General features: G+C 42.3%; 1 protein-coding gene across 2 annotated transcripts in view; it reads left to right on the top strand.

Moving 5' to 3' along the window:
• The window catches only part of ANAPC1 (anaphase promoting complex subunit 1), a 205,101-nt gene extending 187,165 nt beyond the window's left edge, over positions 1–17,936 (top strand). The window contains exons 44-50 of one of the 2 annotated variants that reach the window (XR_005778465.1): positions 1,728–1,823; positions 4,907–5,105; positions 5,596–5,730; positions 8,044–8,253; positions 10,843–10,849; positions 11,445–11,446; positions 17,925–17,936. Coding sequence is in view for 1 of the 2 variants with exons in the window: in XM_040429462.1 (XP_040285396.1) it covers positions 1,728–1,823; positions 4,907–5,105; positions 5,596–5,730; positions 8,044–8,159 (546 nt within the window). In the remaining variant the exon portion in view is untranslated. Of the gene's footprint in view, positions 1–1,727; positions 1,824–4,906; positions 5,106–5,595; positions 5,731–8,043; positions 8,747–10,842; positions 10,850–11,444; positions 11,447–17,924 lie in introns of those variants that run through there. The other variant, XM_040429462.1, reaches the window with a different exon arrangement.
• Positions 17,937–19,897: the final 1,961 nt, after the last annotated feature.

Genomic DNA, 19,897 nt, shown 5'->3' on the forward strand with positions numbered 1-19,897 from the left:
GGTGGTGTAGGAGAGGGATTAAATCCACACCACTATAATAGAGTCCGGACTAGAATCCTATACAGCTAGCACTGCAGTGCTAATATAAGCTGATCAGGAAATTGCACACGGCTCAAGGGGTTAAACCAGGCACAGGTTTGTCAGGTGTAGATCAACCTGGCTGGGCGATGTGGGATAGCTGACAAGTGAATCAAGCCCCCTTGGGGTAAAGCATCCACCAGGTGCCACAATATTGTGGACGCTCACTCAGCCATCACCATCAGCCCAAACAGCCAAGGTGTAATGATGATCACAAACCCTAAGTACACAAGTCAGCTGTAGCGCTGCCTGAGTCAAGCACACACCCTACCTAAAGAGCCGTGTAACAAACACAAACGCTTGTAACCTACAGTGAAGTGCAGGTGTACAGCATGTGACCACTGCAGCCAATCACTGTCTTCAGTGGTCTGACAGCCCCTCAGATGTGTACATCAATCCAAGTGACTTCTATCAAGTCATAAAGCTTGAGAAAAAGTAGCATGTCAGCTAATAATGGAATGTATACTACAAGGTAATGGAAGTGGGGATTCAGTCATTCATTCTTAATAGCTAATAACCCCTAAGGACACAGCCTAGCTTGGTACTTAAGGGGGTTGTTGGGGCTACAGATATTAATGACCGATTTATAATTTTTTTAACTTATATAGCGCTGACATATTCCCCAGCGCTTTACAGACATTACCATCACATTGTCCCCAATGGGGCTCACAATCTAAGTCCCCTATCAGTATGTCTTTGGAGTGTGGGAGGAAACCCACACAAACAGGGGGAGAACATACAAACTCCATGCAGATGTTGGCCTTGGTCAGATTCAAACCTAGGACCCCAGCGCTGCAAGGCACCCATGTTAACCACTGAGCCACTGTGCTGCCCATCTATCCTCAGGATCGGTCATCAATATGAGATTGGTGGGGACCTGACTCCCAGCAGCTATTTGGAGGGGCCGCGGCACTTATGTGACCGCTGCGTCGTCTTGTTTTCCTGTATGCAGTCACGCTTGTAGCGGCGGTGCAGTGTAATTACAGCTGTTCATTCCATTAACTTGAATGGGAGAGGATGCTGTAAATGCACTGCACCGCCAGTACAAGGAAGACAGCATGCAGGTAAACATTGAAGGGCTCGCGCATCCTCTTCAGACAGCTGGGTGCTGGGAGTCTGAGCCGTTTAAAGGTTAGGTCATCAGTATCTTATCTGCTGGGGTCTGACACCTGGACCCCCGCTGGTCAGCTGTTTGGGAAGGCAGCAGCGTTCGCGGCAGTCCTGCGGTCTTCTCTCAGCTTTTCCTAGGCCAGTGGTGACCCATTCATCAGTCACGTGGCCTAGGAGCAGCTCAGCCCCATTGAAGTGAATGGGGCTGAACGCAATACCAAGCACAGCTGCAGTACAATATATGGAGCTGTGCTGAGTGAGCTGCGAGAAGACAGCGGCGCTCACAGGAGCGTGCTGGTCCCTTCTCAAACAGCCGATCGATGTGGGTCCCGGGTGTCAGACTCCCACCCATCAGACACTGATGACCTACCCTGGGGATAGGTCATCTGATGTAAAGACTTGAAAAACCCCTTTAAGTAATACTACATCACAGAGCGGGAATGGGTTAAACTCTGACCTCCAATTATATTTGTTGGTTTATACCGTAATTTTAACCCACATTTAAAATGAAAACATTGTGTCATGCTTTGTTTCTTTAGAAACAAGAAATTTTGGACTTCTTTTCATCAATCTTGTATGAGTGTGTAACTCAGGAGAACCCAGAAATGCTTCCTGCCTACATTGCAATTGACCAGGTAAGATTATATATATTCTTCACTTATATCTCCTTTTTACTTCAGACTGTGCTAATACTGCAATTACATGGACTCTCCTTACTTGTTCAAAGGGTCCCATGACAATATGTTAATCTTAGTGTCTCCCCCCACTGTGACCTCCAGGGATCAGCTGGAGAAATCTGGATATTAGTGTTCAATTTTTCTGCAGCGTTGCTTTATGAAAACAATGTGTCTGTGGTGAGGATGCTGAATGGAGGACATCCTGCCCCCTCTATTAACTGGACAACACCTTTACTCCAACTCCATCCATTGTGTGCAGTGGACAGAACTGGTTACTGTATTGCTGCACCAGAACAGCTGATCACCAGGGGACCTCCTCTGATCAGCTATTGATTGTCTATCCTGAAGATAGGTCATCAGTATAAAAGGCGCTGAAAACCCTTTTAAAGTGCTTAAAGGGCTTCTGTCACTCCACTAAACTCATATTTTTTTTTGTCTCCTTAAAATCCTTATGCTGCGATTTCTCAATATATAGGGCTATTACTCAGTTTGGTTCAGTAGTTATATAAAAAAAACTGACTTTTATAGTATGCAAATTACCTCTCTAGCAGCCGCATCCTCCATTCATAATGACGCCCCCTCCTCATGTTGATTGACAGGACCAGCCAATGCGCCGGTCTTCAGTTGGCGCAGGCGCACTGAGTGGAGGACGCTCGCTCGGCCGCTCCATCCTCAGTGCTCCTGCGCCGGGTGTACATGTGACGTCATCGGCGCAGGCGCACTGAGGATGGAGCGGCCGAGCGAGCGTCCTCCACTCAGTGCGCCTGCGCCAACTGAAGACCGGCGCATTGGCTGGTCCTGTCAATCAACATGAGGAGGGGGCGTCATTATGAATGGAGGATGCGGCTGCTAGCAGTAGGTAACCGCCCTACCTGCTGCTAGAGAGGTAATTTGCATATTATAAGTGTCAGTTTTTTTTATATAACTACTGAACCAAACTGAGTAATAGCCCTATATATTGAGAAATCGCAGCATAAGGATTTTAAGGAGACCAAAAAATAATATGAGTTTAGTGGAGTGACAGAAGCCCTTTAAAGGCATCTTAGAGTAGAAATGACTGTACATCAGTTAGTCAGTAAAACTGTTAAAGGGGTTGTCCGGGTTCAGAGCTGCAGGGCAAAGGTTTTTTCTGGAGGTCAGGTGACGTCACTGGCACTAATGGTCAGGCTTTAGCGCTGCCCTAACCTGTAAAACGGCTAGGGCAGCGTTAAAGCCCGCCCATCAGTGCTGGTGACGTCACCAGCAACATTGCTAGGTGGAAGCCTACGCCTAGTAGTGTCAAAAATATAAAATAAACAGCCCTTACCCTTGCTCTGATTTTCGTATCAGGTGGGCTGCTTGGGTGAAAATGGGGATATGTCCGGGTTCAGTTCTAAAGGAAACCTTGACTATTAAAGGGAAATTCCAATTTGAATGAACTTGACAAATGAAATGTGTAGTTTCTTTGAATCTTCTATGCATCATTATCATTAAATGGGTGTTCCCATCTAAGTATTTACGACATATTGACAGGATAAGGCACAAATGTCCAATAGGTGGAGGTCCCGCCTCTGGGACCCATTCCTACCACAAGAACGGCCCTGATGTGTATGGAGATCAGGCAGCGCATGCGCAACTTTCTCCATTCACTGTTGTGGAACTTGAGAATATAGCCGAGCTGGCTCATAGCACATAGCAGTAAATGGAAAGAAAGTAATCTATGCTTGTTCTCCATTCTGGACATAGGAATGGGTCCCACGGGATCCATAAATGTCAGATGGAACAACCCTTTTAATGAACCACAATGTGGGTGGTGGTAAAAGGGTTGTACAGGATTAGGCTACTTTCACACTCGCGTTTGGTGCGGATCTGTCATGGATCTGCGCAAACGCATCTGTTCAGATAATACAACCGCATGCATCCGTTCAGAACTGATCCATTTGTATTATCTTTAACATAGCCAAAACGGATCCGTCTTGAGCACTGTTGAAAGTCAATGTGGGACGGATCCGTTTTCTATTGTGCCATATTGTGTCAGTGAAAACGGATCCGTCCCCATTGACTTACATTGTGTGTCAGGTTTGGCTCTGTTTCGTCAGACGGACACCAAAACACTGCAAGCAGCGTTTTGGTGTCCGTCCCCAGTGCGGAATGGAGACTGAACGGAGACGAACTGATGCATTCTGAGCGGATCCTTATCCATTCAGAATGCATTAAGGGCAAAACTGATCCGTTTTGGACCGCTTTTGAGATCCCTGAACGGATCTCACAAACGGAAACCAAAACGCCAGTGTGAAAGTAGCCTTAGATAAATGGAGCAATACCAAACACCAGGACTAGGACCCTTTAATAAAAGCTATTACAGAAAGTGCAGAGTTACTACATATGATGGTTTTATAGGTAACTTTAGTTCAAATTCGAGGTCCCCTTTAAAGAGAACCTGTTATCACAAAATACAGTGCACTCTGCAGTCAGCATGTTGTAGAGCAGGAGGAGCTGAGCAGATTGAGATATTGTTTTGTGGGAAAAGATTCAGTAAAACTTGTAATTTATACATTGATATCTCTGCTCTTTCTATACTTAAGACCGCCCCCTGTGCACAGCTATTGGTGACGACAGTTAACTCTGTATACATACTTACAATGATATCAGTCACTGATAACACCTCCCCCGTGTACAGCTGAAGTCAGAAATAGCAGAGATTTAAATTAGTTAAAATTTAAAGTTTTACTCAATCTTTTCCTGCAAAACTATACATCAATCTGCTCAGCTCCTCCTGCTCTATAACATGCTGCCTGCAAATCTCATTGCATTTGTGGTGATTGGTCCACTTTAAGAGACTATTTGATTTATTAGCTTTAAAAATGTATAACTTGTAGACCTACATTGTTGTTATTACTGTAGGATGCGTTTAATCACTTTAAATGGCTCGACAACGACTTTCCTTTAGGCACCTGTCTGTGTGCATTGATCTCTGGGCTCCAACTACTGGAACCTCCAGCATTCAGCTATCACTAGTATGTATAGGATTTGGATGACTTACGTTGTTTGTTATTCCAAAGGCCGTGAGAAGATTAGAAAGAAGAGAAACAACAGAAACCTTTGAACTATGGCAGATCAAGCTGGTTCTAGAGTTCTTCAGTTCACAGAGCCTACAGGAGAGGATGAAGAGGAACCCCAACCGTGGACTCTTCATGAACTCTGAGTTTTTGCCAGTGATGAAATGCACCATTGATAACACCCTAGACCAGTGGCTGCAATGTAAGTGATTTAGTATGTGCATGCTATATTTGTACATCTTTTTTGGGTCGCCACTTAAGCTGGGTTCACACCGTGTTTTTGCCATCCATTTATCGCATACAGAAAACATATATGTTAACAGATGCCTCAGACTGATGCCATACAGTTGTATCAGTATTATCACCACTACTTTAGTAGATAGCACTGATCTGATTTCTAACAGCTAAATCATTCCCGACCCATGTTCTAACAGCTCTATCTCCCGAAGTAGAGGAGAAAATGCAGTGATTTTGGTCTTGTTTTAAAGCTTAGACTGCCAGACAAACTAGACCATACCTCTAGCTGCTACTGATCCTGAGATGAGGGTTTGAAGCGGCCATCTCCCCCTTACCCTGTGCCTGAGCTCTGGTCAGGTTGAACTGTTATGCCTTTTTAAAACTATTAAGGGATTCATTGAAACCAAAGATAAATGGAAAGATTGTTAATCTATTAAAAGTTTGCTTTCTGACAGGTGGTGGGGATGTTTCTTTGCACTCCTATTTAGCTGGTCAGACTATTGAAGACTCTCGGCTCAGTATGTTGGCTTGTTTCTTGGTTTACTACTCTGTGCCAGCTCCAAAAGAATTATCCGATGGAAGACTGGAAGGTAATTGTGTTCTTGAGCTTTTTTTTAAACATTATTTCAGTCTATTCACTGTGCTTTATATCCATATTGCTTGAGAGTGCTTTGTGCGAGTGTATTGGTGCAGAAGTTTAATGCATAACACATTTTTCATAGATTTATTTCCAAACTGTAATGATGAGAAACAATCCAGTGCAATTCCATAAAATACATGAATGATTTTGTAACCCAAAAGCATTAAAAGGATACCAGTCCGTAAAATTATAAGTTGGTATTCTGTGTTAATGCTGTTTGATCATTTATCACTGCTTTTATTTTTTTGGAGAGTCTACAGGTGGGCCATGCATGTTTGTATTCAACTCATGGCAGTTCAGATTTGCTTATGGATGTGGTGAACATTACTATGTTTTTTACAAATTTTAAGCCTAGGAGATTGGAAATATCTATTTCTTGTCATTACTAACTAATTACTGTACTAATGTTCCTGCATCGAAGCTACTGCAAATGGCTGATTGGTGGGTTTGCCAAGAATTGGACTCCCGCAGATCTAATATGGATAGGCCATCAATACTTCAGTCCTAGAGAACCTATTAAAAATATAGATTGACAATTCTTAGGCAAATTTACTATTGAAAATGCACCCATTTTTGGTGCATTTTGCACCATAAACACTGGCGTTCATGCTGTGCATCAGTTACCAACTGTTTTACACACTTTTCTAAGCATTCTATGCCTCCCGCGGAAGGGGTGTGTGGCTTCATGTGAAAGAGACATGGCCTAAATGTGCGTCCGTGCACCAAGAAATGTGCCATAATTTTGGTGCGTTTTTAGAGTAAAACTATGATAACTTATAAGTGCCATAAACTTTGACTAGTCAGTTTTTCCCTTCATGGGCACTTTTTTTTGGTTCATGGATGGAATTCTACTGTAAATCTGGTGCAGGATTTATGTTACTCCAACGTCATAGGTCTATGCACCAGAATATTAAATTTGTCTAATATCAAGACTATGAGTCATACTCTTAGACAGTGTAAAGTTTGACATTACTAATAAATCTGTCACATGTGTTTTAAAGTCAAAACAGGTGCCATATTGTCTTACATCATCCTGTCGTGTAGTCTGCTGTTCTTTTTTACCCCCTAAAGAAGGATAAAGAAACTTGTCAGGCTCATTATTAATTATTTGGATCTATTACATCTGATTTTACATGAACCATGATGGATACAGCAGATTCATTTGGAACAAATCCCATTGACTTAAATAGTTAAAGCAGTTTCCTAAAACTTTTGACCTGTCATATTGATGTATTTGACGTTTGATTGGTGGTAGTCCAAGTACTGAGATTCCCACTGATGGCTTTCATGAAAGGACAGAATCTCTCAGCCGAGAACTGTGTCCCTCCTTGCTAGCTGAAGACTCGCTCATAGGCTTCTTTGCAAGTCTTCCAATTTGTCTCATCACCCAGACCCCCACTGACCAAAACTTTTGGTGTCAAAAGTTTTAGGAAAGTGCAGGTACTCTTTAAGGTCTATAAACTTTCATTTTTTACTGGATACAGTAGCACTATTCAGTCCATCAAAGAGCAGTGGAAAATGTACTGAACAGAAATCCACGTTCCGTACATGAAACAATTCAGGACACTCACTTAGCAACTCTGGTGGCTAACCATTCATTTAGAGAGGACGCATGTCGTATACCTTGTATAGATCACAACAAGCACAATGTCCCTTAAAGGGAACCTGTCACCGGGATTTTCTGTATAGAGCTGAGGACATGGGTTGCTAGATGGCTGCTAGCACATCTGCAATACCCAGTCCCTATAGCTCTGTGTGCTTTTATTGTGTAAAAAAACAGATTTGATACACATGCAAATTAACCTGAGATGAATCCTGTCCCTGAGATGAGTCAATCAGGCACAGGACTCCTCTCAGGTTAATTTGCATATGTATCAAATCTGGTTTTTTTTACACAATAAAAGCACACAGAGCTATGGGGACTGGGTATTGCGGATGTGCTAGCAAAATCCCGGTGACAGGTACCCTTTAAGCTAAGCTGCAATACCCAGCACAGCCACTACTAAATGTACAGAGCTGTGCCCAGTACACTAAACACCACGGCCCCTTCAATCAAATGATTGTTGGGAGCGCCAATAGTTGGGCATCCACCAATCTAATATTGTTGGCTTATCATAGGCCATCAATTTTTTCGAGCTGGTGAACCCTCTTTATAGTTGTGAATTTCATTAGTTTCCAAGAGGAACTATGTTTTTGCAAAGAATAAAGATTTCTATTTTTAAGCATTTAAAAACCTGTAATTTTTTTTATTATTTTCCTACAGGAAGTAATAGTTTCTCTGAACTCCTCTTGAAATTCCGAGACCTCAAGATGCCAGCGAGAGCATTACTTAGGCTTGCACCACTACTTCTTGGAAATCCACAATCTATGGTCCTCTAGCAACTGTGTGGAACAGAAATTTGAAAGCTTCTGGTGAATTTAGGTTGCCAGTGAGCTTCATCTAATGGAGCCTGGATGTAGACCCATAAAAGCTGTTGTCTCCTCTAGCAGTCCAGTAGATTTAGGTGTCGTGGCTGCTGTGGGATCCAACATGTTTCCATACAATCTGAACACCAGTACCATTACAGTTTGTGGTAGGAGGAAGGCCAAAGGGCATGTCATATTTTACTATAATGGTGACCTTCATATTAAGAAGAGGAAATCAATTAAACATCTATTTCCACCATCCTCTCCCTAGCTATGTGACTACAAGCAATAATTGAATTTACAGTTGTGAAGTGGAATCACATGCTGCAGGAAACAGCTGTTTGTAGGATGCACAAATATTTGAAAGGCTGAAACCACAAAGGGCATAAAAATTTAGGATTTAGCAGTGATTTGTTCTCCATTTGGTAGATTAAGGCCAAAGTGAAGTGTGTCATGTTCCTTATGTCTTAAAAACGCAGTGTATTTCTATTATAGGTATCAAATTGTGATGCTGCAAAATGTTTGTATATAATGTTTTATTAAAATAAAAATAAAAAAGACGCAATGGCTCATTTATGTGCTGCTCCTCTACTAGCATTTGCATCATTTATAGAATTATGTATAAATGAATTCCATTATGTTGACAGGCGCATCTCCAAAGGGTTGTTGTAAGGTTTGTCATTACTTTACCAATGTGGAGGTGCATGCCATTGTCTGGGATCTTGATGGTGGGTCCACAAACAGGTAAAGGGAGTATAACTGATAATTGCTAGTTTTTGGGGGGAGGGGCGGGTCATTTTATGAAAACAATTTTATGGTGCTTACGGAATTGAGTGTTTATTATGTTCACTGGATGGCTAGGGGTCTTTTAACCCTGCTCTAGTTAATATAACGTGGGTGCAGTGCAGTGGACATCCATGTACTGGCTCTGCTTGCCCTAAGGGTACCTGAACACGTTGAGGATTACAATATTTTTTATTTTTTTTGTGGATTTGTGCTGAAAAACCGCAGCATAAGGCTACATGCACACGACCGTGCCGTTTTTTTGCGGTCCGCAAAAAATGGAAGCCGCCCGTGTGCCTTCCGCAATTAACGGAACGGGTGGCCCATTGTAGACATACCTATTCTTGACCGCAAAACGGACAAGAATAAGACATGCTATATTTTTTTTGCGGGGCCTCTGAACGGAGCAATTGATGTGGACAGCACATGGAGTGCTGTCCGCATCTTTTGCGGCCCCGTTGAAGTGAATGGGTCTGCACCCGAGCCGCAAAAACTGCGTCTCGGATGCGGACCCAAAAAACGGTCGTGTGCATGAGGCCTAATACAGTACCGGCAAAGTGAAATGAGATTAGACAAATATCCTATACACTTTTTTCCATGTGGAAATTGACCTGCTGTGCGGAATTAAAAAAACACAGCATGTCGATTTTCTCTGCTATTAATTATTAATTTTTTTTTTTTACAGATTTCACCCTTCTTAATGCAAGAATGGTATCTGTGAAAAACACGCATCAAATATGACCCAAAAACGGCAAGTAGCAAATACACAGAAATCCGCACTGAAAAACACACAGATTTTCTGTTTTGAAACCCGTACCCGTGTGCACGTAGCCTAATAGGGCACATAACAAGGTTTTCTGAAGCAGACATTCCTACTAAAGGATAAAAGGATCTTTAGTTGATAGGGTTGTGCAATGGTGTAATATTTAACTAATCTTCAGGATAGATCATCAATATCAGATCCGACTCCCACCAGCCCACTGTTCAGCTGTTGGAAGGGGTGATGTTCCTGCGAGTGCCTCAACTTCTTCATTTAGTTGGACCCCCACCAATCTGATATTGATGACCTGTCCTGAGGATAGGTCATCATTATACCACTCCACAACCTCTTCAAAGCCCACTGTGTTCCAACCCTCCAGATCCTGAGATATATACAGAAGAACTTTTATTTTTCTGTTTTGATGGACAGAACATGAAATTGGCTTTCGCAAAGGCGTTTCTGATCTCTGATCACATCCTTAATTCTAATTGCACAGCTCTGTGGATGAGCCATGATGGTTCTAAACTTGGTTGTTGTGTTTTATGAATGAATTGGGCAGGTGCTTGTACTATCGTATTAATAACACAAATAGGACATACACTCTGGAGCCTGATAACATACACTACTGTTAGCATTCATTCATTTCGGCTACGCCAGCTTTTAGTTGTACTTTCTTGGCCACCATTACGGTTACCTGATACTTTCCGCATCCCATTTCCCTTTAAACATGCTGCTTTGTTACCGATGAATGAAGCTCATTTATTTGTAGAGGGTCGCTATCAGTTTATTGCAGGCTGCCACCTGATGAATGGCCTTTCTCTTTAGCTTACACTGTCACAGCATTTTGCATACAACTGAGCTCTTATCTAGAGTAGCACTTGTATTGGAAGAGGTGCTATAGTTACTGTACATAGGACTCCGACATCCAGAAATGTGTATGGTGTGGGTGGCACATTATAGATGGTCATTCTGAGAAAGAATATTGATCAGATAGAATGTGTAAAACAAGGCATTTGGTCAACATTGTGACAGAATGTATTTTGTGACTCAGGTAATGTCTTATGCACAGTATCTGAACATTTGTCCTGTTGTTAAAGGGGTTATCTCGCAAAGAATATTGGTTATACAGCAGTTAAATCCATAATTACCATAATTTTCTATTGAGCAGCATTCCAGTGTCCACCTCGGTATATTTGTGCGGATTTTGACATACAAGGTCAGGTTTTCCTCTAGCTTTACTGCTTACTGTCTCTCGGTTGCTCAGCATATCCTCTGAAAAGCAGAGAACACATTGCATACCCAAAGCAGCAGTGAAAGAGACAAGACTGAGCGTGTGTGTGTCCCCCTCGGCACATTTACCGACGTAGACACAGAAAGGCTGTTCCATAGAAACAGTAGGTGGTGCTATACTAATATTCCTGTCATATAGGGGGAATAAGGCTACTTTCATACTTGTGTCGTTGTTTTCCTCTGGCGGATCTCAATACAGGAAAAAAACATTTCCGTTTAGTCCTCATGCATTCTGAATGGAAAGAGATCTGATAAGGACATAAAAACAGAAAGAAAAAGAGATCCAGCACTGAAAACAATGTAAGTCAATGGTAACGGATCTTTTTTTTATTTTTTATTTTTTTCACAGATAGCAGATATGTTGAGCATTTGCAGCCACGGATTTGTGTGCGGCCAATCCAAAGTATTTTACACTATCGGCAAAGTGGTCATTCTCACACTGTGGCAAAAATCCATACTCTGCATTCATTTATGCTGGTGATATTCACCATGAATTAGACATTGCAATGCATAGGGAAAAATTGACACTTCACTACGTGTGACTGTACCCTAAGAATTGTTTCCTAACTGTTCCACAATAAAAGTGTGCGAGTAGGGCTACTTTCACGTCGTAGTTTTATTCCAGCCACCTCTCGGCATGTTTGCCATGCTGCCACCGGAACTCCAGCCCGCCCCCATTATAGTCAATAAGCCCGGAGCTAACCTCCGTCGGCACGCGTGCACTAGCGGCAGCACGGATCCGGCAGGCTGTTCTCCTGCTGGAGAAGGCTGCCGCTAGTGTGAATGTAGCCTAAGGCCTCATGGATGGATCAGCAGTTGTAAGGGAGAATTCTTCTGTAATATATAGCAAGTGATGAAGAATGCCACAATAATTCTGGAATGCACGAAGGAAAACATTATTCAAACATAGTCAGGTCCATAAATATTGGGACATCGACACAATTCTAACTTTTGGCTCTGTACACCACCACAATGGATTTGAAATTAAACGAACAAGATGTGCTTTAACTGCTGACTGTCCGCTTTAACCACCTCAGCCCCCCTAGCTTAAACCCCCTTAATGACCAGACCACTTTTTACAGATCTGCACTACACTACTTTCACCGTTTATTGCTCGGTCATGCAACTTACCACCCAAATGAATTTTACCTCCTTTTCTTCTCACAAATACAGCTTTCTTTTGGTGGTATTTGATTGCTGCTGACATTTTTCGTTTTTCTGATATTAATCAAAATAGACCGCAATTTTCTCAAAAAAAAGTGTATTTTTAACTTTTTCTGGTAAAATTGTTCAAATATAATTACATTTCTATACAAGTTTGCGTCAGAATTTATTGTGCTACATGTCTTTGATAAAAAAAAAATAAGTGTATATTTATTGGTTTGCGCAAAAGTTATAGCGTTTACAAACTATGGTACAAAAATGTTAATTTCCGCATTTTGAAGCAGCTCTGACTTTCTAAGCACCTGTCATGTTTCTTGAGGTGCTAGAATGCCAGGATAGTATAAATACCCCCCAAATGACCCCATTTTAGAAAGAAGACACCCCAAAGTATTCGCGGAGGGGCATGGTGAGTTCATGCATGATTTAATTTTTTTTCACAAGTTAGCGGAAAATTACACTTTCTGAGGAAAATATAAATAAATAAAGTTTCCATTTCTGGTAACTTATGGCAAAAAAAATAATAAATCTCCCACGGACTCACTATGCCCCTCAGTGAATACCTTGGGGTGTCTACTTTCCGAAATGGGGTCAATTGTGGGGTGTGTTTACTGTTCTGGCATTTTGGGCGGGGCTAAATTGTGAACAACCCTGTAAAGCCTAAAGGTACTCGTTGGACTTTCGGCCCCTTTACGCACCTAGGCTGCAAAAAAAGTGTCACACATGTGGTATCGCCGTACTCAGAAGAAGTAGGGCAATGTGTTTTGGGGTGTATTTCTACATATACCCATGCTGGGTGAGAGAAATATCTCTGTAAATTGACAACTTTGTATAAAAAAAATTAAAAAGTTGTAATTTACAGAGATATTTCTCACACACAGTATGGGTATATGTAAAAATACACCCCAAAACACATTGCCCTACTTCTTCTAAGTACGGCGATACCACATGTGTGACACTTTTTTGCAGCCTAGGTGCGCAAAGGGGCCCAAATTCCAATGAGTACCTTTAGGATTTCACAGAGCATTTTTACGCATTTGAATTCCAAACTACTTCTCACGCTTTAGGGCCCCTAAAATACCAGGGCAGTATAAATACCCCACAAGTGACCCCATTTTGGAAAGAAGACACCCCAAGGTATTCCGTGATGGGCATGGTGAGTTCATAGAAGTTTGTTTTTTTTGGCACAAGTTAGCGGAAAAAATTTCTTTTTTTTTTTTTTTTTATTATTATTATTATTATTATTATTATTATTACAAAGTCTCATATTCCACTAACTTGTGACAAAAAATTAAATTTTACATGAACTTGCCATGCCACTCACGGAATACCTTGGGGTGTCTTCTTTCCAAAATGGGGTCACTTGTGGGGTATTTATACTGCCCTGGCATTTTAGGGGCCCTAAAGCGTGAGAAGAAGTCTGGAATCCAAATGTCTAAAAATGCCCTCCTAAAAGGTACTCATTGGAATTTGGGCCCCTTTGCGCATCTTGGCTGCAAAAAAGTGTCACACATGTGGTATCGCCGTACTCAGGAGAAGTAGGGCAATGTGTTTTGGGGTGTATTTTTACATATACCCATACTGTGTGTGAGAAATATCTCTGTAAATTACAACTTTTTAATTTTTTTTTTATACAAAGTTGTCAATTTACAGAGATATTTCTCTCACCCAGCATGGGTATATGTAAAAATACACCCCAAAACACATTGCCCTACTTCTCCTGAGTACGGCGATACCACATGTGTGACACTTTTTTGCAGCCAAGATGCGCAAAGGGGCCCAAATTCCAATGAGTACCTTTAGGATTTCACAGGGCATTTTTACGCATTTGGATTCCGTGAGGGGTATGGTGAGTTCATGTGAGATTTTATTTTTTGTCACAAGTTAGTGGAATATGAGACTTTGTAAGAAAAAATAAAAATCAATTTCCGCTAACTTGTGCCAAAAAAAAAAAAATCTTCTATGAACTCGCCATGCCCCTCAAAAGTGATCTTTATAGCGCCGCAGCGATTTTACAGTATTTTTGCAGTGATCAGAAAAAAAAAACATTTCTGTCACTGCGGTGGGGCGGACTGAACGCAAATGTGCGCACAAGATCAGGCCTGATCGGGCGAACACTGCGTTTTTTGTAGAGCCTATAGAACATGTCCTATTCTTGTCCGCAATTGCGGACAAGAAAAGGCATTTTCTATATAGTTCTGGCAATGTGCGGATCCGCTAAATTAGGAAAGCACATTGCCGGTGTCCGTGTTTTGCGGATCCGTAAAACACATACGGACGTCTGAATGGAGCCTTACAGGGGGGTGATCAATGACAGGGGGTGATCAGGGAGTCTATATGGGGTGATCAGGGTTTAATAAGTGACAGGGGGGGTGTGGTGATTGGTGCTACTTACATAGCTGCCTGTGTCCTCTGGTGGTCGATCCAAGCAAAAGGGACCACCAGAGGACCAGGTAGCAGGTATATCAGACGCTGTTAACAAAACAGTGTCTAGTATACCTTTCTGGGGTTAAAAAAAAATCGCATCTACAGCCTGCCAGCGAATGATCGCTACTGGCAGGCTGTAGATCAACTCGTTTACCTTGCGATCCTGTGAGCGCGCGTTTACAGGAAATCTCGGCTCACGCGAGATGACACGTAGATGCGTCCAGGAGGAATAACCCGGCCACCCGCAGGACGCATCCCTGCGTTAGGCGGTTGGGAGGTGGTTTATTTGAGGGTATTTACATCCAAATCAGGTGAACGGTGTAGGAATTACAACAGTTTGCATATGTGCCTCCCACTTGTTAAGGAACCAAAAGTAATGGGACATAATAATAATCATAAATCAAACTTTCACTTTTAAATACTTGGTTGCAAATCCTTTGCAGTCAATTACAGCCTGAAGTCTGGAACGCATAGACATCACCAGACGCTGGGTTTCATCCCTGGTGATGCTCTGCCAGGCCTCTACTGCAACTGTCTTCAGTTCCTGTTTGTTCATGGGGCATTTTCCCTTCAGTTTTGTCTTCAGCAAGTAAAATGCATGCTCAATCGGATTCAGGTCAGGTGATTGACTTGGCCATTGCATAACATTCCACTTCTTTCCCTTAAAAAACTCTTTGGTTGCTTTTGCAGTATGCTTTGGGTCATTGTCCATCTGCACTGTGAAGCACCGTCCAATGAGTTCTGAAGCATTTGGCTGAATATGAGCAGATAATATTGCCGAAACACTTCAGAATCCATCCTGCTGCTTTTGTCAGCAGTCACATCATCAATAAATACCAGAGAACCAGTTCCATTGGCAGCCATACATGCTCACGCCATGACACTACCACCACCATGCTTCACTGATGAGGTGGTATGCTTAGGATCATGAGCAGTTCCTTTCCTTCTCCATACTCTTCTCTTCCCATCACTCTGGTACAAGTTGATCTTGGTCTCATCTGTCCATAGGATGTTCCAGAACTGTGAAGGCTTTTTTAGGTGTTGTTTGGCTAACTCTAATCTGGCCTTCCTGTTTTTGAGGCTCACCAATGGTTTACATCTTGTGGTGAACCCTCTGTATTCACTCTTGTGAAGTCTTCTCTTGATTGTTGACTTTGACACACATACACCTACCTCCTGGAAAGTGTTCTTGATCTGGCCAACTGTTGTGAAGGGTGTTTTCTTCACCAGGGAAAGAATTCTTTGGTCATCCACCACTGTTATTTTCCGTGGTCTTCCAGGTCTTTTGGTGTTGATGAGCTCACCGGTGCGTTTCTTCTTTTTAAGAATGTTCCAAACAGTTGTTTTGGCCACGCCTAATGTTTTTGCTATCTCTCTGATGGGTTTTTTTTTTTTTTTGTTTTTCAGCCTAATGATGGCTTGATTCACTGATAGTGACAGCTCTTTGGATCTCAATAGCACACTTAAAATGAACTCTGGACCTTTTATCTGCTCATTGTAATTGGGATAATGAGGGAATAATACACACCTGGCCATGGAACAGCTGAGAAGCCAATTGTCCCATTACTATTGGTCCCTTAACAAGTGGGAGGCATATATGCAAACTATTGTAATTCCTACACCATTCACCTGATTTGGATTTAAAAGCACATCTTGTTCATTCATTTCAAATCCATTGTGGTGGTGTATAGAGCCAAAAATGTTAGAATTGTGTCGATGTCCCAATATTTATGGACCTGACTGTACTGTGCAAATTCATTTATTGAGTTATTTACAGATATAGCCGAGCTAAAATTGACTCTGATAACACGTCACCGTGTTATCTCATGCCAGTTTGTGACAAAAGCCATTGAAATACATTGAAAGAGTTAGTTAACATTTTTATGCCATTTTTTACTTAAAGTGTTAAAGTTTAGCTCGGCTGCATCTGTGCATTTAGTCATTTTTGCAGCAATTTTCATAATCAATGTAAAACCAAAGTGTTTCCACGTGGCAGATATGGGGCTGTAGTGTGTTGAGCGTCAAAACGACAACGGTTTGCCACAAATTGCTGCAGTGTATCAGCAAGTAAGGTGAAACATGTTTTTATGCACTTCACCTGTACTTGATGAGAAACCGCAGCAAATCTCTGGGGTTTTGCCACACACCAATGTCTGAATACTTATCCTCACATAAATCCATTATTTAGACCAGTAATAACAGGTGCAGCCTGTATGTACTAATCAGACACATTAATGGATCCTAGTGAATATAGAACATTGGGCCATTGTCACTGCAGGCATGTCTGGGCAGAGGAACAGAATACAAAATAAATAGCAGTATCTATAGCCAGACCAAGCCCAAGTAGGAACAATATGAACTGGTATGGCCCAGCTATGCTTGGTATTTTATTTATGCAGTCGAAACAAACAAGTCCTTCACACTAGGTAATTAGTGATGAGCGAACTTGTGTTTCAAGTCCGGCGTGCAAGGTTCAGGTTATCTTAAGAATTTCGTTATGGATTATGCTACCACGGACCATAAGTTATGGGCCATGGTAACGGAATTCTTAGATAACCCGAACCTTGCATGCCGAAAAGTTCGCTCATCCCTATAGGTAATGCTACATTCAAACTGTGGTTTTACACAATGATCTGCATATACTACCACATTCATAGAATGTAAAAATGTTTTCACATGAATTTTTTTACAATGCACTTTGTCCCAACATTATAGGAGGAAAAAAACGCATTATATTATGATTTAGGCCTCATATTGTAAGATCCTCACCTGTCTCTCACTCCGGTGTGACCAAAAAGTGTCCTCGTGGAGCTGCGGGACAGGTTACACGTGTCTCCATTACACCAGCTCCGACCCCTTTGCGAACAGACGCGGGGATGCGTTCGCATGTGCTCCGGAGGGGAAGACCGCATGGCTTTCGGGGACAGCTTAGCCAGGCTAGTGGCAGTATGCTGCGGCCGAGTTGGTCTCCGGTGCCTGTTGTGGATTCCATTCCGGTGTCCATGTCGACGCGCTCGCGCACTCTGTCGTGCATCCGCATTTACATTCGAAAACGGGTTTGCAAGAGGATACGCGGTCGCGTGTACGCACTTCGCCGACCAGCGAAGGGAATAGCACCTGGCCGTAAGTTCAAAGCAGATTAGGGGGCCGGCATTGGTCTAATTGACTAATGACCGACCAAAGCCTTGTACACAGGTGTAGGTCAGGATCATGACCTATGGGGAGTGGACACTTTGGCGCCCTGGGATTTGTTAGCAGGCACATAAAAGGTGGCCTCCCAGGTTGGTCAGTGCCCACTGTTATCCTTCCTTATCCAGGTGCAGGTCAGTACTGCTAGCTACTGACTGAAGTTTGCTGGGACTCCGTCCATTCCAGTGGGACCCGGGACTTTCCGTGACCCAACGGTTTACCTGGCAAGTTGCACAGAGACTTATGCACGGATCGGGACTACTCCTGGCTTTCCTTCGTTTTTTGTTTGCCCAGTGAAGTTTACCTGGACTTTGTTTATTTTGTTAATAAACCCCTTTTACTTCACCCTCACTGGTCTGTTTCGTTGGTGCCTTGCATTACACATATATAGAGACTTTACACAGAGCTATGGGCACTCTGTTTACAGTATTACAGAGACACTCTCCTCTAGGAGCAATGCTACTAGGGTAGAATACCTCTATGATACGGCAACTGATGGAGCCAGGCACATAACTAGAAATAGCTGGTCCCCTAGCATACTTGTGAATTGCCCCCTCCCCTTCAAGCATCAACATTTACATTTTGTGTAAAACTTAAAGGGGTTGAACACTTTGACATTTTAGTTATTTACTCACTGTATTTCTATCCCTGCTTCTGTTGCCTTTTATTAACTCTCATCCATATTCATTTTCTTCTGTCATTGTCTTCTATCAACAGTGCCTGTACATTGGCACCTTCATCACTGAAAATGGCTCAGTAGGCTACCCCGTTATCTACTACGCAGGCTCAACAAGCTTCAGTGTTCAGTGCACATACTTCTCTAACTAGCTGTGTTCTGAGGGTGCGACACTGGAGGCAGTGCAAAGACGCCGAACACACAGTAGAAGGAAGGGAGTGTGTAATGCGCCAGGACAGGTGAGCCTATGGAGCCATTTTCAGTGATGTCATATAAAGGTGCCAGAGCTGCAAAAAACCCTCCCCTTAATTGACATGGCTAGACATCTACATGTACATATCCTCTACACTACTTACTATAGCCTTAGGCCTCTTTCACACGAGCGTGACGGATTAGGTCCGGATGCATCCGGGGAAACTCGCACCATTTTGCAAGCAAGTTCAGTCAATTTTGTCTGCGATTGCGTTCCATTGTTCAGTTTTTCTCACATGGGTGCAATGCATTTTGATGCGTATTTCACGCGCCTGATAAAAAACGGAAGGTTTACAAACAACATCTCTTAGCAACCATCAGTTAAAAGACGCTTCAGAATGCAATGCGTTTTTCACTAAAGCCCCATTCACTTCTATGGAGTCAGGGCTGCGTGAAAAATGCTGAATATAGAACATGCTGCGTTTTTCACGCAACACAGAACTGATGCGTGAAAATAAAAGCTCATGTACACAGACCCATTGAAATGAATGGGTCAGGATTCAGTTCGGGTGCTATGCGTGCACGTCACGCATTGCACCTGCGCAGAAAACTCGCTCGTGTGAAAGGGGCCTTACGAGCCTTACTGAGAATAGAGCTTTTCTATACTTAGAAAGCTAATACATGGTACTGGTTTATTGACAGGCACAATATATGATTTTTAGCAAAACAAGTAAGGCTGAATGGTAAGTGGTCAGTCTTACATGTAGAGATCCTGAGTTCAAGTCCCAGGAGTGACTTATAGATTTTCTTCTGTTATTTTTTCCTCTCTCATTTAACCCATAATTAAAGGCTGTAGCCTTACTATATTGAGAATAATTGGGGTCATTTATCAAACTGGTGTAAAGTAGAACTGGCTTAGTTGTCCACAGCAACCAATCAGATTCCGCCTTTCATTTTCCAAAGGAGCTGTCCAAAATGAAAGGTGGAATCTGATTGATTGCTATGGGCAACTAAGCCAGTTCTACTTTACACCAGTTTGATAAATGACCCAAAGTGTTTGTTTTTTAGTGCTAAGTAAGGTAATACATATTACTGGTTTATTCACAGGCACAATATAGGATTATAGTGAAACCAGTAATTCGTATTTGCTTTCGAAGCAAAAAAAACACTATTCTCAATATGATAGTTATAGCCTTTTATTATAAGTTACATGAGCAAGAGAAAAAAAGTAAG

The sequence above is a fragment of the Bufo bufo genome, chromosome 4, assembly GCF_905171765.1.
Source record: "Bufo bufo chromosome 4, aBufBuf1.1, whole genome shotgun sequence".
Taxonomy (NCBI): domain Eukaryota; kingdom Metazoa; phylum Chordata; class Amphibia; order Anura; family Bufonidae; genus Bufo; species Bufo bufo.